Source organism: Bos indicus x Bos taurus, chromosome 1 (assembly GCF_003369695.1).
Source record: "Bos indicus x Bos taurus breed Angus x Brahman F1 hybrid chromosome 1, Bos_hybrid_MaternalHap_v2.0, whole genome shotgun sequence".
Classification (NCBI taxonomy): Eukaryota; Metazoa; Chordata; class Mammalia; order Artiodactyla; family Bovidae; genus Bos; species Bos indicus x Bos taurus.
In genome coordinates, this window is record NC_040076.1 from 96,620,136 (window position 1) to 96,647,952 (window position 27,817).

The 27,817-nt window shown below is 40.8% G+C and overlaps 1 protein-coding gene, 1 long non-coding RNA gene and 1 other non-coding gene across 5 annotated transcripts in view; 1 reads left to right on the forward strand and 2 right to left on the reverse strand.

The window, feature by feature from the left end:
• Positions 1 to 5,819, reverse strand: part of PRKCI (protein kinase C iota) — a 70,980-nt gene extending 65,161 nt beyond the window's left edge. The window contains exon 1 of one of the 3 annotated variants that reach the window (XM_027541401.1): positions 5,303 to 5,819. In XM_027541401.1, the coding sequence (XP_027397202.1) occupies positions 5,303 to 5,403 (101 nt within the window). In that variant the 5' untranslated portion in view covers positions 5,404 to 5,819. The remainder of the gene's footprint in view (positions 1 to 5,302) is intronic. The other 2 variants (XM_027541416.1, XM_027541408.1) reach the window with 2 other exon arrangements.
• Positions 5,820 to 11,490: 5,671 nt separating this feature from the next.
• Positions 11,491 to 14,509, reverse strand: LOC113899046. Its single transcript, XR_003512821.1, has 2 exons — positions 14,468 to 14,509; positions 11,491 to 11,752 (listed from the first exon to the last, which is right to left on the reverse strand). It is a non-coding gene; the product is annotated as an uncharacterized LOC113899046 (long non-coding RNA).
• Positions 14,510 to 18,886: 4,377 nt separating this feature from the next.
• Positions 18,887 to 18,959, forward strand: TRNAK-CUU. The gene has a single exon. It is a non-coding gene; the product is annotated as a tRNA-Lys (tRNA).
• The last annotated feature ends 8,858 nt before the right edge of the window (positions 18,960 to 27,817 follow it).

The window sequence follows — 27,817 nt, forward strand, 5'->3', positions numbered from 1 at the left end:
CTCTATGTATATCTGCCTGCTTATCTGTCTATCCCGACATGGAAAAGTGATCATGAATGAAAAAACTCAAGGTACAGAAACACATATAAACATGTGAACACATTTATAGGAAAAATAAACGTGTGTGTATATGTATACATATAATACATTGATATGATGTAGAATATCCCCAACTGTTAACAATGCCCCCCCAGGAAGTGAGAGTGAGAGGTTATGGGGGAACTTTCTACTTTATATATTTCTGTATTTTAAAAATTAACTCTGGTGCCTCGTCTTTATGATCTGTAGTCGGCTGCTGGTGGCATTTTTGTTCCTATCTTTCTTCTCAGCCATGTTCCTACATAGGTTAGCTGTCTGTCACGTACAGTGCTGAGGACACAGAGCAGGCACACAAGAAACAGCTGTTCAATTGCTTCTGGACATTTCCACCTGGATGCCCCCAAAGCAAATTTTGATTACTTGTTCCAGGGAATTAATTACCTTCTCTAATAAATCTCTTCTTTCTCTATTCCCTAGTCTCTCCAAATGAGAAAATCCAAGTCAGACTCAGACCCTCTCTCTTTTCCACAAGCAATCACTCTCTAATTCATAATGATTCCACCCCCTGAAATCACCCCAAATCCACATCCTCTTTTCCATCTCAGAATCTCTCACCTGGACTCCTTCCAAAGCCTCCAGATAAAGTTTCATCCATTGCTCATTCATCTACTACACTGGTTCTAAGAGTGATCTTTCTAAAATAAAAATCTAAATCATACATCCCTTACTTAAAATCTTCACCAATGAGAAATAGTCTGAAGTCCAAAGTATGATATTCGAGTCTTCCTCATCCAGTGCCTGTAACCTTCTTACTAGCTCACTTATCAGTGCCCAAACTCCCCCCCAAGAGCCATCCATACATATAAACACACACATACACATACACACACACACCACTTTATGAACTTTTTAAAGTCTTTCCTCCTACAAGTCTCTCGGTTCCTCAAGGGCAGAGCCTTATACCCACCTCGACATCCTCTGTGACCACTCTGGTACCATGTACCTGGCTCAGAGTAATTGTTCAACAGTATTTATTAAACTGAGTTGAAACACACTTTGGTAAAATGTGAAATCCTAAACAAGATTGGGTTTTCTAAAATCTGTGTTTGGATTAGGCTCATTTGAACCATGAAAGAAACAGACACTCAAGTAATCTTAGAAAGAGGGTCCAGGAGCTGTATTAGAAAGCTATCAAGAAACATCGCTTTCTCTTCTCGTTTCCTCAGCCCTTCAGTTTGCATATGGCAAGCCTGGCCTCACCAGCCTCTCTGGTAACTCTTCAGCTTCAGTCCTCGCTGCTGACAAGCAGTTTATCTCCACATTATCTAATCCAAATTTCTGAGAGGGTTGTTTTGGGTTTGGCAGCAGGCCACCATGCCCTTTCTCTCTCTCTGGTGAAGCTATGGATCTGCTGCCTCTGCTCAGGTGCCGGGCCAGACAGTCTAGGACCAATAACTGACCTTCCCCCTAACTTTCAACTCAATATATCATTCTTATTTCCTTAGAACCCATACTGGAAGTATATCTCTAAAATTGTTTTGTAATACTTTTAAAAACACGTCTTGCCAAGACTTGTCCACAGTGAGAAAATCCTGCATACTTCGTCACTGAACCAGCTATACTTTCCAAATATGTAAGGAGCTCATCCCATTTTGTTTATAGTTGTGCACTGAAAGAATCCTCTGGATTCGTAACTGCTCAACAGCGGAGGTTTACAAAGCTTTTCACAGAATTTCTCTTATGTTTATTATGCAAGGAAATGAGTAGTCCAGATATTTTCTTGTTATATTCTACCCCGTAATATCCAGTAACTTTATATAAGGATAGCACACACAATGGCAATCTACCACTAACCCACAAAACCTGTTTCTCCTCCTCCAAACTAACAGTAGGTAATGATTGAAGAAAGGCAGGCTACTCAGTGACAAGCTCATGGGAAGAGGAGTACAGGCCAGGAGACAGGCACTCTTAGGTGGTATCCAATAAACTCACATTCTCAGGGCTATTATCTTCTGCTTAAAAACTCGAAAAGGGCTAATTAAATATCTTTTATATCTAGGGAGACAGCACAGTTCCACTAAGAACAAATTTAACATGAGAACACTAAACATCATTGAAAGGGGCAGCAATTCATTCACTAAAAAATTCTGGTTATTCCAAGATTTCAATATTCACTGGAAAGAAATATTATTAGAAGGGGATAAGGGGAAAACTCTCCCATAACAGCTGTTCTCATGATGTGAAAGAAAAGAAACTTTTTCATATGCAGATTGTCCTCACACTTTTTGATGGTAAGGGAAGAATTTTCTATTTAAAAACCAGGCAGGTGTTCTAGACAGCCAACCTGTTTATTTAACTATCCTCATTGGTGACTCATTTTAGTTTCATCTGTAGTAATGAGCAGCTGACTACACAATATAAGAACCATCAGTTTGGGCTATTGTTAATAAACATATAATCTTAACAGATCTAATTTCAGAGGTCAGAAATTGGAACAATTTGGAGTGCTGATGTTGTCTTCAAATGAGGCTTGAAATGAAGGCACTATTAGAAAGCTTTCATTGAATAAAGGCACTAAACGGCAAGAGGTTGATTCACTACTAATCAAAATTCAAAGGTTTTAAAAATAAGCAAAAAAAATTTTACACTGAGTGTCTTGGAGACATTTTAGTCAAGCATTAATAGGGTTATAAGTCCTTATCCTCCTTTTTAAAAAAAAACTAGAGCTGTACCTACATTCTAAAGTAGAGCAGACTTAGATTTCTTTCCAAGGAGAAGGCAATGGCACCCCACTCCAGAACTCTTGCCTGGAAAATCCCATGGATGGAGGGGCCTGGTAGGCTGCAGTCCACAGGGTGGCGAAGAGTCGGACACAACTGAGTGACTTTGCTTTCACTTTTCACTTTCATGCATTGGAGAAGGAGATGGCAACCCACTCCAGTGTTCTTGCCTGGAGAATCCCAGGGACAGGGGAGCCTGGTGGGCTGCCGTCTATGGGGTCGCACAGAGTCGGACACGACTGAAGTGACTGAGCAGCAGCAGCCAGCAGCAGCAGCAGCAGCAGAGGCCTATTTGGGCCTGTATGTTATCAGTGGTAAAACATCAGCCTGTCAAGGCAGAAGTCACTGGTTCGATCCCTGGGTAGGAAAGATCCCCTGGAGAGGGAAATGGCAAACAGTAGTCTTGCCTGGAAAATTCCATGGACAGAGGAGTCTGGTAGGCTACTATCCATGGGCTCTTTGGACTATCCAAAGAGTCCAATACAACTGAGCAATTAAGCACGAGGCCTATTTGCAATTGTCAAACTAATAAAAACAGGAGAAAAAAGGAAGAAGCACTATTTTCATGTTTCATAGTTGGAATCATTGAAAACTACCTAAATTTAACGTCAAGAGTCAGAAAAGTAAACCGGTGAACTAAAAACAATAGTTTAACAATAAATATGAGAGGCACAGGGGAGCAAGGAAGCAGAGGGTAGGGTGTACCCAGTTTATCATCTTTCAGAGGAAGGAATCGCTAGATACCATCTAAAGCTGATAAATCACACAACGGAAGTATAAAACTTTAAAGTAAGAAATAAAGGCAATCTCCAGAAGAACAAGAAATGAACTATCAATAATAGTTAACTCTTGAGGTTGGGAAGACTGGATGGGGAACACTTTTCATTTTATATTTTTAAACAATTTGCCAGTTCCTACTGTGTGTGTGTGTGTGTGTGTGTGTGTAAATCTAGCTTTTTAAAATTGTCAATAATCAGACACTATAAAAAAAGAAAATGTACTATATTTCATTCTCTGTACCTAACAACTCACAGGCTGTCAACTTTATAAAAGAGAGCAGATTCTAAAGTGAAATATCTCATCTGTCAAAGATAAGGTAAAGGAAACAAAGCAATTTTTTTCCAGTGCAAAGTACAGAGCTACTGTTTTCAAATCAAGACTTCCTTGATCAATTTAAGCAAAACCACGGTTACTGTCCAAAATAACTCCTTTAACTACTCCTGAATACAGTCAAGCTAATAAACAGAGTCCGAGGCTTCACTGCAGCAAACAAAATAATAAATCCTTTTATCAAATCAGTAAGACACATAGGAGCTTGTATTTTCTTTGAAATCAAAACAAGGGAGGCATTTTGAAAGTTTGCTATCTTCACTGATCCTCTCAGGAATGTAAAAGTATGCACTGCAGTTTCAAACCTCCTAGTGCTTGAGTTTTTTTTTTTTTTTTTTTAAGCAATTTACTTCTGCTTGGACAAGCAGTTACGACAGGCCACAGAAGTTGGGTTTTCTGTTAGCCCTCAGTTTCAAATCTTTAAGTTCACACTAACAGTTCAGCTTTCTAATGTTCCTAAATGTAATTATCTCAAAAAAAATTTCACACCTCAACGGAACTCAAAGGAAGGGGGACACTTCAGATTACTGATTATGGAATATGATTTAATACTGTGATTTTAGGACTGGGTTATTTTTGGTAACCACAGTAGTTGTAACTTAGGTGATAATATGAGTAAAGATCACAGATTTTAAAACTGCTTATTCTCACCCTCTTCTCTTCTTGCAGTATCTCACCCTATCGGACAAGACTTAAAAAAAAAAAAAAGACTTAAAGCAACACTGACAAAGAAGAGTTCACGAATTTTAATTTACACATACACAACCTAACCTAGGCGAGACCTAGTACCTAATGCATATCCCTGAAAACACATCAACTTTACTCAAATATAACCCCTACGTCTAATATACTGGCAGCCTGATCATATTCCTGATACATGTCGGGAACAAGACAAATCTGACTTAGAAAACCACAGGCTATAGGCCTGCTGGTAATCAAAAGGGTCAGCAAACGGAAGCAATTCCGTCTTTAAAACCTAATAGTAAACTTAGTTAACTAAGGCATCACTCAGAATCAACTCTCAACTCCCAATACATCCAGACTTAAAAGACGTAAAGCTCTTTGTAAATCTTAGTAGGCGAGTCTCTCAAACCCACCAGGGGGACCTACTTACTCCAAGGCTCCTCCCCTGGACCCTACTCAGGATTCTCAGCCGTGCGGTTCCAGGGCGTCCTGCACCACCACTGGGTGGTGGTGTCCCCATCCAGTGCCCGGTGTTCCTCCCCCGACCACTCGGTCATCCATCCCGAGTCCCCCCGACTAGCCCGCCCAAACCATTCCTCCCACATCTCCAGCCCCACATTCGCCCCTCCTCCAGGCCAAGCCGAGCTGGTCTTTCTCCACCCCTGCCACCCCCACCGCAGGACACTCACCCGCGGTAGTAGGCTTTCACCCGGACCTGGTGAGAGTGGTCCCCAATGCCGCCGCCTGCGATCGGGTGAGACATGGTGCTGCTGTCTCTCTGGGTCGGCATCTCCTTATTCCCCCGCCTCGCCGGAGGCCGAGGGTACGGGGGGCGCGCCGGGCGCCGCAGGGGACTCCGCAGCTCGAGCCTCCCGCGGAGCTGCGGCTGCCCTTTCGCCTACCTGTCGTCCCCGCCCGCGGCGCGGACCCAAGTGTCGCCTCGCCTGGGCAGCCGGAACCGCACGGCTCCTCCCACCGCCGGCGGCCGACTCTGCCTCTACGACCGCCCGGGCCTTGCACGCCTCCCGCCTCCGTCCCTCCCACCTCGCTCGCTCCAAAGGCCCACATTCCGGGGGAGGGCGGGTGCAACCATTGATCCAAATCAAGGAGCCTCAATGTCCGGCTGAACCATTCTTACGGGAGTAAGGCAAAGGGGAGGGAGGATGGGGGTGGTGCTGAACATCATATCAGATTCCCCGGCAGGGGGCCTTTTGTGGGAGCTGTAACTGAGAGAACGTGAGGATTCAAATACTATACTTCTGTAAAAAGCCCTCCCTACAAATATGGTTGGAGACAAGTGCTGCGGCATCTCACCCCAGTTTCCTAACTTGGTCGCGTCCGCGGTCAGCCGACTGGGGACTCGGAGAAGATTTGGAGTGCGGGTTTCTGGGATTTGGAGTCCCCGTGGAATTCTGGGACTTGAGGTTCCTTACGAGTAGAGAGCCCCGCCTTCTGTCTGTCTCCGGCTCGTGCCCCAGGAGACTTTGGCGTGCAAATCCTGAATCCACCTTGGGCATCCGAGGACATTGGAAATGATTGGGATTCGTCACAGTCTAGACTTTCTTCTCTGCTGAATTCCCCTTCCAATTGCATAAATCATCTCAATTATACAGTACCTTTTGGGGAAAGAATTTGATTAAGGGCTCAGCATGCGAAGAGTTGACTCATTGGAAGACTCTGATGTTGGGAGGGATTGGGAGCAGGAGGAGAAGGGGACGACAGAGGATGAGATGGCTGGATGGCATCACTGACTCGATGGACGTGAGTCTGAGTGAACTCCGGGAGTTGGTGATGGACAGGGAGGCCTGGCATGCTGCGATTCATGGGGTCGCAGAGTCGGACATGACTGAGCGATTGAACAGAACTGAACTGATAGCGTCTTTTCGGAGAAGGCAATGGCAACCCACTCCAGTACTCTTGCCTGGAAAATTTCATGGATGGAGGAGCCTGGTAGGCTGCAGTCCGTGGGGTCGCGAAGAGTCGGACACGACTGAGCGACTTCACTTTCACTTTTCACTGTCATGCATTGGAGAGGGAAATGGCAACCTACTCCAGTGTTCTTGCCTGGAGAATCCCAGGGACGGAGGAGTCTGGTGGGCTGCCGTCTATGGGGTCTTACAGAGTCGGATACGACTGAAGCAACTTAGCAGCCGCAGCAGCAGCATAGCGTCTTTTATGGAAAGAATGTAGTACAATATATGTAACAAATGTAATAATAAATGTAATGAAGAAACTCAGTTAGAAGGTATGATGGAAGACTTGACTTTTCTTCCTTCTGCTTTCCCCATATCTTGGCCCTTGTATATTGCCCTTGCATGGAACAGGTGCACAATGAATATTTAGCCAATCAGTCAAGCCATCCAACTAGCCATTCATCATCATTTATTTATTTATGGCTGCACTGGGTCTTTGTTGCTGCTTGGGGACTTTCTGGAGTTGCAACAAGCAGGGGCTACTCCTCGTTGAGGTGTGATGGCTTTTCACTGCTGTGGCTTCTCTTGCTGCAGAGCAGTGGCTCTGGCTCTTAGTTGCTCCCTCTGTATGTGGGCTCTTCCTGGACCAGGGATTGAACCCTGTGCTCTGCACTGGTAGGCAGATTCTTAATCACTAGACCAAGCACCAGGGAAGCCTACATCAGCATTTTTTAACATCATTAAAACATTGTTAACATCGACTGGTGTTCATAGTGGCTTTGCCAGCTTACATTCCCATCCTAATACTATTTTTTATTACTCATTGCTAGTGTATAGAAATACAATCAATTTGGTATATATCTGAATCCTGGGTTGGATTACTGCATTCATTCATTAGTTCTAATAGTATTTTGATAAATTCATTAGAATTTCCTTTGTACAAGATTATGCCATTTAAGAATACAAATAGACTAACATCTCCCTTTCCAATCTGTATATCTTTTATTTTTCTTGTCTGATTGCATTAGCTAGAAGCTATTGTATTATGTTGAATAGAGAAGTATGTGAACATTCTTGTCTTATTCTCAGTCTTCTGTGGATAGTTTTAGTCTTTCACCATTAGATGTGATTATTGCTCTGGATTTTTTTTTGTAGATGCCTTGTATCAGGTTAAGGAAGTTCCATTCTATTCCTAATTTTTTGCCTATTTTTATTATGAAGAGTGTTGGGTTTTGTTTAGTGCTTATTCTGTGTCTCGGAGTAGGCAATGGCACCCCACTCCAGTACTCTTGCCTGGAAAATCCCATGGACGGAGGAGCCGTAGAAAAATCCCTCTTGGTTATGACATATCCTTTTTATATTGTATGTTGCTAATATTTTGTTGAAGAATTTTGAATCTACTCATAAGCAGAATAGAAACTGGTTTCCTTCAGTTTTTTTAAAATTTTTTTCTGGCTGTGTTGGGTATTTATTAATATATGCAGGCTTTCTCTAGTTGCAGCAAACGGGCTTCACACTGCAGTGGCTTCTCTTGCTGTGAAGCACAGGCTCTAAGTGCATGGTCTTCAGTAGTTGCTGTGTCTGAGCTCAGTAGTCAAGTAGGCTCGTGGGCTCTAGAGCACTGGCTCACTAGCTGTGGTGCCTGGGCTTAGTTGTCCTGAGACATGTGGGATCTTCCTAGACCAGGGATCAAACCTGTGTCCCCTGCCTTGGCAGGTGGATTCTTTACTACTGAGCCACAAGGGAAGACCCCTTTTAGTTTTTAAAATGTATTTATAACTGCTGCTTTGAAGTCTCTGTCTGCTATGTTTTATATACTGCTGCTGCTGCTAAGTCACTTCAGTCGTGTCCGACTCTGTGTGACCCCATAGACAGCAGCCCACCAGGCTCCCCCTTCCCTGGGATTCTCCAGGCAAGAACACTGGAGTGGGTTGCCATTTCCTTCTCCAATGCAGGAAAGTGAAGAGTGAAAGTGAAGTCACTCAGTCATGTCCGACTCTTAGCGACACCATGGACTGCAGCCCACCAGGCTCCTCCGCCCATGGGATTGTCCAGGCAAGAGTACTGGAGTGGGGTGCCATTGCCTTCTCCCATACATGTCCTTTCAAAGACAGTTTCGGTGTGTATGGGTCACATTGCCTGTTTCTTTGTATGTCTCATGTTGTTTTTGTTGTTGTTGCAAACCATACCTTTCCACTGCAGCAACTCTGAAGACTGGTCCAAATCAGCTCCTTGGTGGCTGTGGTTGTTTGCTTGTTTGTTTTTGAGTTGACCAGACTAGGTCACTAGAGTCTGTTTCCTCCACAGTGTGCAGCCTCTAGTGTCTCTCCTCAGAGGGTGTAGCTTTCGCATGCACACTGTCACCCCGACTCCTGGTCCCTCCCCTGGGGGATGACAGTGATTTTAGTCTGATTCTCTTTGTCTCTTCTCCTCAACTCCCTATCAAGCTTTTGGCTGGGGTTTAGCTCCCAGATGTTAGCCTCCACTAACTGGCAACTGATTGCTCCAGTGTTTTTGATAATGCCTTGGCCACCTCATTTGAAGAGTTGACTCATTGGAAAAGACTCTGATGCTGGGAGGGATTGGGGGCAGGAGGAGAAGGGGACAACAGAGGATGAGATGGCTGGATGGCATCACTGACTTGATGGACGTGGGTTTGGGTGAACTCTGGGAGTTGGTGATGGACAGGGAGGCCTGGTGTGCTGCGATTCATGGGGTTGAAAAGAGTCGGACACGACTGAGCGACTGAACTGAACTGAACTGGGGCATAAAATTGTTTCACAGTCTGATCCAGTGGTTGTTTTTTTATTTATAATTTCTACCAGTTAGGGTTGTTGCATTGGGGAGAATATAAGGGAGCTACTCATGTGTCCATTCTGGAAGTGCTATGACATTAACTTTTAAAGTCAATTTGATGTAATTAAAATTAGATAAAGCACACACAGTTAAACATATAGGATGATCAGGGTGTAGAGATTATGTCATTTTTAGTAACAGAACATGAGACACTATCTCAGTTTAAAGAAAACGGGACTCTGTAAAAGGGTTTAAAAGGAACCTAGCATCACATTAATCATATCTTTAGGGAAATTTGGCTTCCTTTCTACAGACTGAGCTAGCAAGAAAATGTCTAATCAGAATAGGTAGACCTTTATATTCAATTTTTTTTTAATTAGAGGATAATTGTTTTACAATATTGTGTTGGCCTCTGCCATATAGCCATGAATCAAACACAGGTATACATATGTCCCCTCCCTCCTAAACCCCCTCCCACCTCCACCCCATCCCACCCCTCTAGGTTGTCACAGAGCACTGGGTTGAGCTCCCTGTGTCACACAGCAAATTCCCACTTGATATCTATTTTAAACATGGTAATGTATATGTTTCCATATTACATTATTCTCTACTGTATTCTATTATTCTATACAGATTGAAGAAAGTCATAAGGAGAAAGACAAATATTGTATATTAACGCATGCGTGTGGAATCTAGAAAGATGGTACCGATGAACCTATTTGCAAGGCAGCAGTGGAGATGCAGACACAGAGAGCAGACTCCTGTTCAATCTTAACGAGCCCCGCCAGTGTGCTCTGAAGCCAAAATCAAATATGAAAATTTGTGTGCCATGTTCTTTATGTCAGGTGATAAATCCTGCTGCTGGATCTTTGATTTCTGTTTCTCAACTGAGAATCATATGATCCAAAAATGGAAAGTCAATGGTAGACATTCTGAAAAAGCCTCTGACAGTCCTTTTTCTTTCTGTTGTATTGAGTTGGCCAAAAAGTTTGTTTGGAACGAACTTTTTGGCCACCCCAATACTTAAAATGGTGCTTATTAACACCTGCCGTTTTGAAAACCTGCCTTCCTTAACTTACCATTCTTTAGTGGTTTTACTAAGTATGTGATAATGTCACTAAAAGGGGAGAAAAGTGTTTAAACTGCAAGTCCTGACCATTTGGACAGACTTTATGACCTGTGGAGATAAATATTGGGCTGAATGACCTGAATGATACCTACTTTTGGCTTACTACAATTATTTTAATTGAAAAAAAAGTAATTAATGCTCAAATCCATCAGCTTAAGGGATTTAAAATATTTTTGTCCAACATTCTCTCATTTTGTCATTATCAGAATGCTTGTCCATATGTCCAGAAATAACCTGCTGAAGGAATAAATGACAGACACAGGTCCTATGTAATTGTGTCCTAATAGTATCACATTCGGAGGAGGCAATGGCACCCCACTCCAGTACTCTTGCCTGGAGAATCCCATGGATGGAGGAGCCTGGTAGTCTAAGAGTCGGACATGACTGGGCGACTTCACTTTCACTTTTCACTTTCCTGCACTGGAGAAGGAAATGGCAACCCACTCCAGAGTTCTTGCCTGGAGAATCCCAGGGACAGGGGAGCCTGGTGGGCTGCCATCTATGGGGTCGCACAGAGTCAGACACGACTGAAGCAACTTAGCAGCAGCAGCAGTATCACATTAATTGTTTTACTTAACCTTGAAGAGCAGCAGTCATGACCCAAACTCCTGATAGGAGTCCTGACAGCTGAAGTTAGTGAGAGAGTTTAGTTTGTATTCTGTTAATTAACTTTACTGAGTTAGCATAGATAGCAAACAATACCCCCATGACTCCCCTTCGCCCTTCTTTCTCTTATACCCTTTCACGGCCCTATTGACATCACCCGCTTTATCTGGATACTCCCTTCACTCCAGCCACATACATTTATTTCCACTGCCCTTCCCCAGTCTCACTCCCACACTACAGATAATGACATATAACAGTTTGAGCCTTAATTTGTTTTGCCTGAAATAAAACGGCTTTGTTTTAATGAACTATCAATGGAGAGTCCCATGAAGCAGAGGAGTCAGCAAAATAAATGAATAAATGAGGTAAACCCAAACATGTACTTAATGAAAGTTACTGAATAGCCAAAGAGGTCTGAGAAATCTCAACATAATTAACTCCTATAGGGTTTATTGGTGCAGTCACTATGCTCTCTCCTTCTTTTAAGAAAGTTACAATCCAGATAGGATATCAGGATATATACCAATGAAGAGAAGAACAAGGCAGATGGGAAACTCTGCACCAGTAAATGACAAAGAATGATTATAACAGCTCTTGAGTGCTACCTCGTCTTCTTCAGGAACCAGAAGAATCCACTTCTGTCTGGCTTGACTGAACAGCACAAAGTTGACTAGTAAATGACAGGTTGAAAAAGCCTGCATCAAAAAAAAAACAAACAAACTTTTGGGACTTCCCTCGTGGTCCAGTGGCTAGAACTCTGTGTTTCCAATGCAGGGGATCCAGGTGCAATCCCTGGTCAGGGAACTAGATCCCACATGCTTCGACTAAGACTTGGCACAGTCAAATAAATAAATACTGAAAAAAAAACTTTAAGAACAACAAAAATATACAGCCTTCTTTTAGAAGTATCAGTTTAATGATGTTGGCATACCAAGTATGCTGTCCCTAACAATAATCAACCATTAAATGTAAGCTACCCTCCAATTTGAAAAGGCAAACCTGTTTTTGAGGATGGCATTTCCAATTGAAAATGTAAGTTTATCTAATAAATTCTTCCCACTCCAGCAGCTCAGCACCCCAGCACTGGCTTCCTTCAATAACTGAGTTCTGTCTCAGTCTCTGGAGTAAATTCCTCTCCCCTACAAGGTTGCCAACCCCTCTCCCCTCTCACGGAGGACTAGCTCATTTTCTCTACCACCTCCACCTATTTCTCACTGGACTCAAATCTTTTCATATCGAATTTCTGCTGACCTTGAATTAAACCACATCCTATTTTGGGCCACAGAGAAATCAAGGGAAAAAACAGAGCTCATAGCCTGTAATGATTTTGGGCTGCTTAATCACATGTACAATGTCAAAGGGAACAGCACTTCAGAGATAAAGCTATCTGTTAGCTTACCTTCACACTGTGCTTATCACCCTAAGACTTAGGCATGAGGTATTTTACTGAATTGGTATGGCTCCCCATCCTGGATAATAACAAATTATGAATCAATCCATGTTATTCTTCAGTCATTCAGTCGTGTCTGACTCTTTGTGACCCCATGGACTGCAGCACTCCAGGCTTCTCTGTCCTTCACTATCTCCTGCAGTTTGCTCAGATTCATGTCCACTGAGTCAGTGATGCCATCAAACCATTGCATCCTCTGTCAGCCTCGTCTCCTCCTGCTCTCAACCTTTCCCAGCATCAAGGTCTTTTCCAATGAGCTGGCTCTTCACAATAGGTGGACAAAGTATCGGAGCTTCAGCTTCAGCATCAGTCCTTTCAGTGAATATTCAGAGTTGATTTCCTTTAGGATTGACTGGTTTTATCTCCTTGCTGTCCAAGGGATTCTCTAGAGTCTTCTCCAGCACCACAGTTCGAAAGCATCAGTTCTTCAGCACTCAGCCTTTTTTATGGTCCAACTCTCACATCTGTACATGACTACTGGAAAAACCATAGCTTTGACTAGATAGACCTTTGTTGGCAAAGTGATGTCTCTACTTTTTAATATGCTGTCTAGGTTTGTCATAGCTTTTCTTCCAAGGAGCAAGCATCTTTTAATTTCATGGCTGCAATCACCATCCACAGTGATTTTTGAGCCCAAGAAAATAAGATCACAGACTTTTGAAGCAAAGTGACCATCTTGCCTAGGTGCCTCAAGAGCAGGAATCTTATCTTCCAAGTTCTTTTTGGCACTGAGAAAATTGTTGGTATTCCACAAACATTAAATTATATTGAAATAATTTTCTGTTGGTTTATGTCCCCTTAGATACAAGATTAACCTTAGTGTCAGAGGAAGGAAGCTGATGACACCAAACAAGCAGAGCAAGTCTTTATTTCAGCTTTGCCTTGTTAAAGCTATGACCTGAAAAGTTAGTTCAACTTGCTGAGCGATCTGTTTACTCAAGTCAAACAGGACTCCTAAGAAAGTGAGTCTCCTTTTACCAACATGGAATCTTCCAACAAGAATCATGGGATGGTAGAATTAACTAGCTGGGAGTTACTTTGGCTTCTCAAACTCTGATAAACATAAAAATTAGGCCTGGGGTTTTGTTCAAATGCACATTCTGATTTAAAATGTCTGATGCTGCTGGTCTCCCTGAGAGCAGCTTGAAGAGCAAAAAATCTAAGCCCCGTTTTACAAATGAACTCCAAAGTATGGAAATGGCAATGATTTGTATCATTGTTCCAATGTTTTCCATTCTTAAGCATAACATGAATTTAAAACAAGGACTGGTTTCTGGCGGATGAGGAAAAGAAAATTAACTTCACAAAATTCTTAGTTTTTATTTCTTTTCTCTTTGTTTTCCATGATCTAATCACATGCTAAAATGTTGTCTGGATTCATTGTTATTAGAGAATCACTATAATCTACACATAATCTATTCTTATCATAATCCATTAACAGGCTCACTGTGTCCCAGTAGGTGCAAGACCATGTTCTGAATATCCTATCATTCTGTTCAGCCACCTTTTCTATTTTACCTCTGTCAAACAATTCCAGGTGAGATGGTTATGTTCTGCAACACTGTTCAACATGAGGCTAGAGTATTCCATCTTCTTCCTCTACCTAGTAACTGGAAAGCAAGCTTGCGATAAGAGAAACAGGATCTCTTTCTCTACTCTTTTTTCTTTTTTTCTTCCTCTTTTCATTTTCGGCCATGCCGCATGAGGCACAGGATCTTCGTCCCCCTACCAAGGATTGAAGCCCGTGCCCACTGCAGTGGAAGCCTTAACCACTGGAGCTCCAGGGAAGTCCCTCTTTCTCTACTTTCTGACTCAGTGATTTAAAAACTACAGCTCAAAGTTCCCTTGAGGGATAGCTTAATTTACTGGGTTCTCAGGAGAATTCTACAAATATTCTTTATCCTTTTAGCAGGATTTTAAAACTTTCAATAGTAATATTAAGAAATAGTTAAATATGTACCTTGAAAGTGAAAGCTAGTCACGCAGGCATGTCCAACTCTTTGTGATCCCATGGACTGCAGCCTGCCAGGCTCATCTGTCCATAGAGTTCTCCAGGCAAGAACATTGGAGTGGGTAGCCATTCCTTTCTCCATGGGATCTTCCTGACCCAGGGATTGAACCCAGGTCTCCCTTGTTGCAGGCAGATTCTTTACTGTCTGAGCCACCAGGGAAGCCCTGAAATATGTATGTGTACTAATTATTAGTTCTCTGGTATCTCCATTCCTTTATAAAAACAAGTAGAGGGTCACTAGCAATTGTCCACAGGAAAGAAGGTACTTATCACTTTGAGCCTCTCACCCTGAGCCTCTAGGGAAAAACAGAATGAAACTTTAAACCTAATAGCTTCTTATTTTAAAAATGAATTATATAAAAACACAAATAATATCAGGAAACATCTATTGCATGTCCACTAGGTACAAAGCTCTAAATGTCATATAATAAATGTAAATGCAAATTTTGCCCCTGGCTCTAGCTACGGTACTCTCCTTAGGAAGTTCACACACAAACCTGTGACAAATAACAATTCAAGATTACATAAAAATCCAAAGCAATAGGGCAGTACAAAACAAATTGCTAATTTGTGGAAGAGCAAATAATAGCTATAGAATTCAGAGAAAGGAGTGATTATGCCCAACTAAGGTGGAAAAAAATTTTTTTTAAATCTCTGATAGCAGTTATCTGAGAAGATAAGACTGGTATGAAACAGAGGTAGTTGTCTTTCATTGGGAGAGGACTTTATCAAGGCCTAACTGAAAAAATGCTTTATCGAGGACTAACTGAAAAAAATCCTTTGTTAAGCTGTAAAGTCATAATGTAATTTCAAAGAGACCTGGGATCCTCTGGCAAATTAACATGAGATAGGCCACAGGCCTTTTAGTCTTTTAAGCTCTGCATTTCCTGGAAAATGGAAAATGAGAGGGTTCATGATCTCTGTACAGAATTCTTGTATAGTATAGTCTGTATAGTCCATGGGGTCGCAAAGAATCGACACGACTGAGCGACTTTCACTTCACTTCATGATCTCCGAGTCCCATTCCAGTCTAAGACTGTAAGATTCTGGGACCCCTTGGAAACTTCTGGGACCCCTGAAAAACTTACTAGACTGTGACATCATGTATTGACATAAAACTTTCCCAGCACCTAACAAAGTCTATGGGACTTGGTATTTGGAAGTTGACGGTAGGATTCTCAAATCAGCTTTTCATTCATTGAACATGTTTGCTTAGGGTTTACTAGGTCATGGTCCCCTCTGAGACTTGCAGGTAGGAATGCAAAAAATCTTGCCCTCAAGGAGCTCACCTTAACAAATATGTGTCAATATTTACTTAAAAACACATATTCTCTGTCATCTCTTCCACTCCTGTAAATCTATTTTATTTCAAAATAAAAATTTAGAAAGTGTAAACCAAAAAAACAAACAAAATTCCACACATGACAACCTGCTCCAGGATTCTTGCCTGGAAAATTCCATGAACAGAGGAGCCTGGTGGTCCATTGCGTTGCAAAGAGTCGGATATGACCACATACACATTCAGATGTATAAGTAACTCTCATAACTAAAAAAGACAATTCAGTTTCTCTTTGTGAGCAAAGAGTTCCCCACAACTCAGTAGGGAAAATAATAGTTTTGAGGGGTAGGGGGTTGGAGTTAATTTGTTTTAACAGATGATGCTGAAAAAATTGAATATCTATACATGAAAGAATGAAGTTGGACTTGTATCTAAACCATTTAGAAAACTTAGCTCAAAATAGATCAAAGATTTATGTGTAAGAACTAAAATTATAAAACTCTTAGAAAGAAACACAGTAGTAAATCTTTGTGACCTTAGATTAGGTAAGGGATTCTTAGATTGTCACCAAAACTACAACTAGCAAAAGAAAAGGTAAATTGAACTTCATCAAAATTAAAAATGCTGGTATTTCTTAAGGATACATCCAGAAAGTGAAAAGTCTTCTCACAGAATGGGAGATATTTGCAAATCAGATGTCTGATAAGGCAGTGCAGTGGTAAACAATTTGCCTGCTAATGCAGGAGACTCAAGAGGTTTGACCCCTGGCTGGGGAAGATCTCCTGGAGTAGGAAATGACAACCCACTCCAGTATTCTTGCCTGGAAAATTCCATGAACAGAGGAACCTGGTGGTCCATCCCATTACAAAGAGTCAGATACGACCACACACACATTCAGATATGTAAGTAACTCTTATAACTAAAAATACAATTCAGTTTCTCTTTGTGAGCAATACAGAAATACATTTCTGCAAAGAAGACATAAAAATGGCCATAAAAACCATGAAAAATATTTATTATTAGTCATTAGGGAAGGGCAGCTCAATCACTTCATACTTACTAGGTTGATGGTAATCAAAAGACAGATGATAACAAGTGTTGGAGAGAATGTGCAGAAATTGGCACCTTCATACGTTGCTGGTGGGAATGCAAAGAAGTGCAACTTTGGAAAACAGTTTGACATTTTCTCAAGATGTTAAACATAAAGTTACCATAAGATCCGGCAATTCTTTTGCTAGTTATATAACAAAGACAACTTGGTTATAACCATAAAAACATATGTCTACACAAAAACTAGTTCACAAATGTTCATATAAGCATTATTCAGAGTAGCTAAATTGTGAAATCAGACCAAATGTCCATTATAGTTGAAGAATGGATAAACAAAACGTGGTACATCCCTAAAACAGTTGCAAAAGAGTCCGACATAATTTACAATTAAACAACAGCAATAAAAAGGAATGAAGTACTGAGACACCTGACAATGTGGATAAACCTTGAAAACACTAAGCTATGCAAAAAGAGGCCAGACACAAAAGGCTACATATTGTATGGTTCCATTTATGTTAAATGTCCAAAACAGACCAATCTATATAGACAGGAAGAGATTAATGGTTGCTAGAAGTTGGAGGAAATGGGAAATGGGCAATGATTGCTTAGTGGTCTTGGAGTTTCTTCTGGGGTGATGAAAATGTCCTGGAATTACAGACTAGTGATGATTACATGACATTGTGAACATACACTTTGTTATATGCTTTAAACAGATGAATTTTATGTGAATTATATCTTAATTAAAAGCAAATACCTGCTAAGTATTATTAGAGGGGCTTTCCCAATGGCTCAGCAGATAAAAAATCCACCTGCATTGCAGGAGACATGGATTTGATCCCTGGGTCAGGAAGATGCCCTGGAGGAAGGCATGGCAACCCACTCCAGTATTCTTACCAGGAAAATCCCATGGACAGAGGAACTTGGCAGGCTGCAGTCCATGGTGCTGCAAAGAGTTGGACACAACTGAAGCGACTGAGCACAGCACATACAAGTATAGTTAGAGGATTATAAATAGACTACTGTGAGAGTCTTGGGGAGGCTGCGAAGCCCAAAGGAAGAAAAGGTTGAGCAGAATCTGAAGAAGAATGCTGATGACTACAGTAGGTGGAGAGGGTCAGCACGGAAGAGGCCAGAGTAAGTATCTCACAGGTGGACTTCAGTTCCAAAGCTAATCCTGCCACTTAGTAGCAGTATGACCTTAGACAGGTACTTAATCCCACTAAAATGTGTATCCTCATCAGCAAAATGGAGTATAATACCTGCTTCATGGGTTTGTTGTACAAATTAGGTATGTACAGCAAACCCATATATACAGTGCTTGCTGTATGTAAGCACTCAGTAGGGAAGTTGGTCCTCTATATCTTCAGGTTCTGAATCCACAGATTCAATCAACTATAGATATTTTATGTATATATATATATATATATATATATATATATATAAGCTAAGCTAAGTCACTTCAGTTGTATCCGACTCTGTGCGACCCCATAGATGGCAGCCCACCAGGCTCCCCCATCCCTGGGATTCTCCAGACAAGAACACTGGAGTGGGTTGCCATTTCCTTCTCCAATGCATGAAAGGGAAAAGTGAAAGTGAAGTCGCTCAGTCGTGTCTGACTCTTCGCGACCCCACGGACTACAGCCTACCAGGCTCCTCTGCCCATGGGATTTTCCAGGCAAGAGTACTGGAGTGGGGTGCCATTACCTTCTTCGATATATATATATATAGAGAGAGAGAGAGAGAGAGAGAGAGACAGAGAGAGTGTTCCAAAAACCAAAACTTGAATTTGCTGTGCTCTGGCAGCTATTTCATAGCATTTACACTGTCTTTACAACTATTTACATAACAGTTACATTGCATTAGGTATTATAAGTAATCTAGACATGATTTAAACTATACAGAATGATGCACATAGGTTATATGGAAATATTACACCATTTTATAGAATGAGGATCCACAGGTTTTGGTATTCAAGAGGGTGCTAGAACCTATCCCCCATGGATACCGAGCAACAACTATATTTAATAAGTGTAGGGAATTCCCTAGTGGTCCAGTGGTTAGGAATCCACACTCTTATTGTGGACGACCCAGGTTCAATTCCTGGCTGGGGAGCTAAAATCCCAGAAGCCACGCATTGTGGCAGAACAAAACAAAAAACAAAAAAACCCCAACCAACCAAACCAAAAATCCCCCAAAACACAAGTGAAGCCTTCTCTTTCTTTCTTCAACCTCCCCTTATTTCTTTTTTAGGTGGATTAATGTTGAGTGTCATGGTAGGGCAGTGAAAAGGCCTAGCTTGAGTCTGACTGTCAGAAAATTTAATGAGGCTTAAATATAAAGGCAGTTGGAAGCAGAGGAAGGTGTTTCAGAGTCCGAAAATAAAGATTCTGCAAGCCAAGAAAGGTACTTTGGATTTAGTCCTGGGATTTAGTCTTTTTTTTTTTTTTTTTTTACAGAAAAACCTATTTATTTGGATGCTTTATTATTTTTTTACTTTCACTTTCATAACTTACTTTATTATTTTTTTAAATTTAATTTTATTTTTTAACTTTACAATATTGTATTGGTTTTGCCATATATCGAAATGAATCTGTCACAGGCATACATGCGTTCCCCATCCCAAACCCTCCTCCCTCCCTGGGATTTAGTCTTAAATCACCTGAAATTTTAGGGAGAAAAGGAATGTGAAGACAAGATGCAAGCAGAGGGAAGAATGGCTCAGAAGAGACAAAAATAGTACCTCTGGGACCTCAGGAAAGGACACAGATTTTTAATTTCATTAAGTAAAACCAATGTCTATATCTTAGAGGCACTTGATGTGGTCTATTTGCCAGAAATGATTTTCTAATGATTATTCCATGACTTCCTCTTTTAATTGCTTGATTCAGGAAGCATTTTGATAAAAGTGAAGTTGCTCAGTCATGTCTGACACTTTGCGGCCCAATGGACTGTAGCCTACCAGGCTTCTCCATCCATGGGATATTCCAGGCAAGAGCACCGGAATGGGTTGCCATTTCCTTCTCCATCAAATCCAAGTCTCTCACATTGCAGGGAGACGCTTTATCCTCTGAGCCACCAGGGAAGCCCTAAAGTGAAAGTGAAGTTGCTCAATGCTTCCCTGGTGGCTCAGTAAGTAAAGAATCTGCCTGGCAATGAGGGAGACCTGGGTTCATTCCCTGGGTTGGGAAGATCCCCTGGAGAAGGAAATGGTAATCCACTTCAGTATTCCTGCCTGGAGAATCCCATGGACAGAGGAGCCTGGCAGGCTATACAAAGAATCAGACATGACTTAGCGACTACACCACCACCAGCACCAAACCTTAGCTGATTCCAGCAAAAGAAGGTGCTTGTTTATTGTAGGGAGCAGTGCCACACCAGTCTAAGCAATCCATGGCAAAATTGAAAGCCGTTATATAACTTGCTCTGCGTTTATTTCCCTTTCAGAGATTAAATGAGAACAAATTTAACCTAACTGACTTCAAAATCTTATGAAAATAAGTAAACGTTTCAAAGCTGTTTGAAGTACTCTCCATCAATGGAGAGTATCTTTTAAATCCAAAATTTCATTCGGTGTAATAACTAAACAGTGAATTTTTATTCTTTTCCTGAATGAATTTTTAGTGTTCCCCCTCTAATCACAACTTTGAATATTTCTACAACAGCAACAAAAAACCTGAATTCTTATTCTGAAAAAAGTCCTTGCAGTATACTGCAGTAACAGTGAAACTCAAACATTATATGGTGCCTTGCAGTTATAAAACACTTTGACAAATATAACCACATTTAGATTAATCTATTTCTCCCAATAAATTCATCTGGTAAATATTACTGTCATCCCTGTTGTAGGGATGATGAGCTTGGTGTTCAGGGAGGTTAAATGAATTGGCTAAGAGCATCCAACTAGAAATGGGAAGGGTCACTGAATAAACTCAGTTTCTTAACTCCTAATTTCAGACTCTGCCCATCTTCCTGCATTAAACTTTACAAAAAATTCACACACACACATGTGGTTATATATTTCATCTGGAAATTTTAATTGGGAAATGAACAGTCATAATATCTAAATTAGGTTAGAAGTGTATTAATTATGGTTTTTATTTTGTATATTTTATGATGCTTTGCTATCTTGGTGGCCTTAGTGATGAAGGGGAGGATTTCCCTCCCAGGGCTTTGATCTCTGGAAATTATCCTAGAGCTAGCAAACAACTTCCCCTGTGAACGTGCCTTTCCTCTGGAAACCATCCAACCCAAAACCCATATCCCCCAAATCCTCCTTTATTTCTCATATATGAAGCCAATATCTCCCCTGTTCCAAATCACCCCCGGGCTAGATACTGGAAAATTAGAGACCACCCCTATAGAGCAGAGCCTGCCAAAACTATTTTAACTATCCAATCCCAAATTCACTCAGACTTTTGTACACTGTCCCACCCATTTGTTCCTGCAGAAACCAAAATAAAGTCTCTGGGCTATGCTTTCTCTTTCACTCCTTCTGCCTCCAGACCGACTCTGGTGCTTCCCCATGTGGCCCTGCACTGTGCGGCATGCCGCCTGCTCTTGAACACTGTAAATAATAAACTCTTCTTTTAAAAGCAATTGTCCTTGTGTCTGTCACCTTACCATATTTGATTAAAACAAATCCCAGGTAGGAATCCAGACAAGTACAATTGAAAAATGTAGGGAGCTAGGGGCACTAACTCTTGGGCTATTGAAAATCTGTGTATAACTTTACAGTTGGCTTCTGTATCCACATCCACAGATTTAACCAACTGTATACCATGCAAGAACTGTAATACGCATTTTCTGAAAAAAAGAATCCGTGTATAAGTGGACCTGCATAGTTCAAGCTCATGATGTTCAAAGGCCAACTGTATGGTATTGTTTCTTAACTAAGAATAAAGAAAGAACTGAAGAAAAAGAGAAAACAATGCTCTTCCATCATGGATAGGAAATGAAAGAACAAATACACTTTTTTTCAGTGTGTTACTTATATGTTTATTTCAATATATTTATTGAGAGCTCACTACATGCCTGGCATTGTGCAAGGCACTGAATATACAGTAATGAACAAAACAGGTTTGTTCCCTGTCCTTGTAAGACTCAATTTAGAGAAAAAAAGTAGGCCCCCCCCAAAAAAAGTAAACAAACATACAATTACAAACTGTGGTACTTGCTTCAAGGGAAATAAATATTGTGTAGTGGGAAGAACCCTATAAATTGATCTGGAAAAATCTATCCAAGGAAATGACATTTATGCAGAGGATTAAAGGGAAACAAGGAACTAGCTTTGCAAAGTATGGGAAAGAACATTCCAGGATTGTATGGAAGGTTGTGAGCTAAGCAAAGTTTGGCATCTTTGAGGAACTGGAAGAAGTCATGTACACTGATGTGGCAGGATATACTGCTAAGTGCAGAAGAGCATATATAATCCAATACCATTTTTGACAAGAGACATATACATATATGCATGTCAGGACAAAGAAAATTAAGAAGAATATAAAATAGGCTGTAAATAATGATTATTTTTGGAAAGAGTGGATTTCAGTGGATTTTCACTTTCTATTTCATATATATTTCTGCACTATTTAGATTTTTGGAAATTTTGTATTCATGATTTGATACTGCAACCATGAAATTAAAAGACGCTTACTCCTTGGAAGGAAAGTTATGACCAACCTAGATTGCATATTCAAAAGCAGAGACATTACTTTGCCAACAAAGATCTGTCTAGTCAAGGCTATGGTTTTTCCAGTGGTCATGTATGGATGTGAGAGTTGGACTGTGAAGAAGGCTGAGAGCCGAAGAATTGTTGCTTTTGAACTGTGGTGTTGGAGAAGACTCTTGAGAGTCCCTTGGACTGCAAGGAGATCCAACCAGTCCATTCTGAAGGAGATCAGCCCTGGGATTTCTTTGGAAGGAATGATGCTAAAGCTGAAACTCCAGTACTTTGGCCACCTCATGCGAAGAGTTGACTCATTGGAAAAGTCTCTGATGCTCCGGAGTTCACTCAGACTCACGTCCATTGAGTCAGTGATGCCATCCAGACATCTCATCCTCTGTCCCCTTCTCCTCCTGCCCCCAATCCGTCCCAGCATCAGAGTCTTTTCCAATGAGTCAACTCTTCGCATGAGTTGGCCAAAGTACTGGAGTTTCAGCTTTAGCATCATTCCTTCCAAAGAAATCCCAGGGCTGATCTCCTTCAGAATGGACTGGTTGGATCTCCTTGCAGTCCAAGGGACTCTCAAGAGTCTTCTCCAACACCACAGTTCAAAAGCATCAATTCTTCGGCTCTCAGCTTTCTTCACAGTCCAACTCTCACATCCATACACGACCACTGGAAAAACCATAGCCTTGATTAGACGGACCTTTGTTGGCAAAGTAATGTCTCTGCATTTGAATATGCTATCTACGTTGGTCATAACTTTTCTTCCAAGGAGTGAGCGTCTTTTAATTTCATGCCTGCAGTCACCATCTGCAGTGATTTTGGAGCCCAAAGAAATAAAGTCTGACACTGTTTCCACTGTTTCCCCATCTATTTCCCATGAAGTGATGGGACTAGGTGCCATGATCTTAGTTTTCTGAATGTTGAGCTTTAAGTCAACTTTTTCACTCTCCTCTTTCACTTTCATCAAGAGGCTTTTGAGTTCCTCTTCACTTTCTGCCATAAGGGTGGTGTCATCTGCATATCTGAGGTTATTGATATTTCTCCCAGCAATCTTGATTCCATCTTGTGCTTCTTCCAGTCCAGCATTTCTCATGATGTACTCTGCATAGAAGTTAAATAAGCAGGGTGACAATATACAGCCTTGACATACTCCTTTTCCTATTTGGAACCAGTCTGTTGTTCCATTTCCAGTTCTAACTGATGAGTCCTGACCTGCATATAGGTTTCTCAAGAGGCCAGTCAGGTGGTCTGGTATACCCGTCTCTTTCAGAATTTTCCACAGTTTGTTGTGATCCACCCAGTCAAAGGCTTTGGCATAGTCAATAAAGCAGAAATAGATGTTTTTCTGGAACTTTCTTGCTTTTTCGATGATCCAGTGGATGTTGGCAATTTGATCTCTGGTTCCTCTGCCTTTTCTAAAACAGTAGTAGATATAACGGTCATCTGAGTTAAATTCACCCATTCCAATCCATTTTGGTTCACTGATTCCTAGAATGTCGACATTCACTCTTGGCATCTCCTGTTTGACCACTTCCAATTTGCCTTGATTCATGGACCTGACATTCCAGGTTCCTATGCAATATTGCTCTTTACAGCATCGGACCTTGCTTCTATCACCAGTCACATCCACAACTGGGTATTGTTTTTGCTTTGGCTCCATCCCTTCATTCTTTCTGGAGTTATTTCTCCACTGATCTCCAGTAGCATATTGGGCACCTACCGACCTGGGAAGATCCTCTTTCAGTATTCTATCATTTTGCCTTTTCATACTGTTCATGGGGTTCTCAAGGCAAGAATACTGAAGTGGTTTGCCATTCCCTTCTCCAGTGGACCACATTCTGTCAGACCTCTCCACCATGACTCCACCGTTTTCAGTGGCCCCACAGGGCATAGCTTAGTTTCATTGAGTTAGACCAGGGTGTGGTCCATGTGATTAGATTGACTAGTTTTCTGTGATTATGCTTGCAGTGTATCTGCCCTCTGATGCCCTCTCGAAACACTTACTGTCTTATTTGGGTTTCTCTTACCTTGGACGTGGGGTATCTCTTCACGGCTGCTCCAGCAAAGCACAGCTGCTGCTCCTTACCTTGGACGAGGGGTATCTCCTCACCGCTGCCCCTCCTGACCTTGAACGTGGAGTGGCTCCTCTTGGCCCTCCTGCACCTGCGCAGCCACCATTCCTTTGTCTCCTTAGGTAGGTTTATTCCTAGATACTTAATTATTTTTGTTGCAGTGGTGAATGGGATTGATTCCTTAATTTCTCTTTCTGATTTTCATTGTTAGTATATAGAAATGCAAGTGATTTCTGTGTATTGATTTTGTATCCTGTGACTTTGCTAAATTCACTGATTAGCTCTATCTAGTAATTTTCTGATACTATCTTTAAGGTTTTCTATTTAGAGTATCATGTCATCTGCAAACAGTAAGAGCTTTACTTCTTCTTTTCCCATCTGGATTCCTTTTATTTCTTTTTCTTCTCTGATTGCTGTAGCTAGGACTTCCAAAACTATGTTGAATAATAGTGGTGAAAGTGGACACCCTTGTCTTGTTCCTGATCTAAGGGGGAATGCTTTCAGTTTTTCACCATTGAGAATAATGTTTGCTGTAGGCTTATTTTATATGACCTTTACTATGTTGAGGAAGGTTCCTTCTATGCCCATTTTTGAAGCATTTTAACCATAAATGGGTGCTGAATTTTGTCAAAGGCTTTTTCTGTATCTGTTGAGTTGTCATTGGAGAAGGCAATGGCACCCCACTCCAGTACTCTTGCCTGGAGAATCTCATGAATGGAGGAGCCTGGTAGTCTGCAGTCCATGGGGTCACTAAGAGTCAGACATGACTGAGTGATTTCACTTTCACTTTTCACTTTCATAAATTGAAGAAGGAAATGGCAACCCACTCCAGTGTTCTTGCCTGGAGAATCCCAGGAAGAGGGGAGCCTGGTTGGCTTCCGTCTATGGGGTCGCAGAGAGTCGGACATGACTGAAGCGACTTAGCAGCAGCAGCAGCAGCAGCAGCACTGAATGGTCGTCATATGGTTTTTATCTTTCAATTTGTTACTATGGTCTATCACATTGATTGACTTGCATATATTGAAGAATCCTTGCATTCCTGGAATAAGCCCAACTTGATCATAGTGTATGAGCTTTTTGATGTGTTCCTGAATTCTGTTTGCTAAAATTTTGTTGAGGATTTTTGCATCTATGTTCATCAGTGATATTGGCCTGTAGTTTTCTTTTTCTGTGTTGTCTTTGGTTTTGGTATCAGGGTGATGGTGGCCTCATAGAATGAGTTTGGAAGTGTTCCTTCCTCTGCAATTTTTTTGAAAGAGTTTTAGAAGGATATGCATTAACTCTTCTCTAAATATTTGATAGAATTCTGTGAAGCTATCTGGTCCTGAGCTTTTCTTTTTGGGGAGATTTTTGATCACAGCTTCAATTTTATGCTTGTAATTGGGTTGTTCATAATTTCTATTTCTTCCTGGTTTAGTCTTGGAAGATTGAACTTTTCTCAGAATCTGTCCATTCCTCCCAGGTTATCCATTTTATTACCACATAGTTGTTCATAATAGTCTCTTATAATCCTTTGTATTTCTGCATTGTCTGTTGTAACCTCTACTTTTTCAGTTCTAATTTTGTTGATTTGATTCTTCTCTCTTTTGTTCTTGATGAGTCTGGCTAAAGGTTTGTCCATTTTGTTTATCTTCTCAAAGAACCAGCTTTTAGTTTTATTCATCTTTACTATTGTTTCATTTCTTTTTCAGTTATTTCTGCTTGGATCTTTATGATTTCTTTCCTTCTACTAATTTTGGGGTCTTTTGTTCTTCTTTTTCAGTTGTTTTAGGTGTAAAGTTAGGTTGTCTATTTGATGTTTTTCTTGTTTCTTGAGGTAGGGTTGTATTGCTATAAACTTCCCTCTTAGAACTGCTTTTGCTGCATCCCATAGGTTTTGAGTTGCCATGTTTTCATTTTCATTTGTTTCTAGAAATATTTTGATTTCCCTTTTGATTTCTTCAGTAACCTGTTGGTTATTTAGAAAAATATTATTTAATCTCCATGTGTTTGTGTTTCTTACAGTTTTTTTTTGTTGTTGTTGTAATTGATATCTAGTCTCATAGCATTGTGGTTGGAGAAGATGCTTGATATGATTTCAATTTTCTTCAATTTACTGAGGTTTGATTTATGACCCAAGATTTTGGTCTATCTTGGAGAATGTTCCATGTACACTTGAGAAGAAAGTGTATTCTTCTGCATTTGGATGGAATGTCCTGAAGATATCAAAGAGATCCATCTCATCTAATGTATCATTTAATACTTGTGTTTCCTTATTAATTTTCTGTTTTGATGATCTGGCCATTACTGTGGGGTGTTAAAGTCTCCTCCTATTATTGTGTTACTGTCAATTTCTCCTTTTATGTCTGTTAGTGTTTGTCTTATATATTCAGGTGCTCCTATGTTGGGTGCATAGATATTTACAATTGTCATCTCTTCCTCTTGGATTGACCCCTTGATTATTATGTAGTGTCCTTCCTTATCTCTTATAATCTTTAAGGTCTATTTTGTCTGATATAAAGATTGCTGCTACTACTACTACTACTAAGTCACTTCAGTCGTGTCCGACTCTGTGCAACCCCATAGACGGCAGCCCACCAGGCTCCCCTATCCCTGGGATTCTCCAGGCAAGAACAGCTGAAAGATCAGCTGTTAAGTGTATGGGGTTTCCTTTGTATGCTACTTGTTGCTTCTCCCTTGCTGCTTCTAATATTGTTTCTTTGTGTTTAGTCTTTGCTAGTTTGATTAGTATATGTCTTGGTGTGTTTCTCCTTGGGTTTATCCTGTATGGTACTCTTTGTGCCTCTTGGACTTGATTGACTATTTCCTTCTCCATGTTGGGGAAATTTTCAACTATAATCTCTTCAAAAATTTTCTCATACCCTTTCTTTTTCTTTTCTTCTTCTGGGACCTGTATAATTTGAATGTTGGTGCATTTGATATTGTCCCAGAGGTCTCTGAGACTATCCTCAGTTCTTTTCATTCTTTTTATTCTGCTCTTCAAAAGTTATTTCCACCATTTTATCTTTCAGCTCACTGATTCATTCTTCTGCTTCAGATATTCTGCTATTGATTCCTTCTAGAGTTTTTAAAATTTCAGTAATTGTGTTGTTTGTCTCTGTATGTTTATTCTTTAATTGTCTTAGGTCTTTGTTAATTGATTCTTGCATTTTCTCCATTTTGTTTTCAAGATTTTTTTTTATCATCTTTACTATCATTATTCTGAATTCTTTTTCAGGTAGTTTGCCTATTTC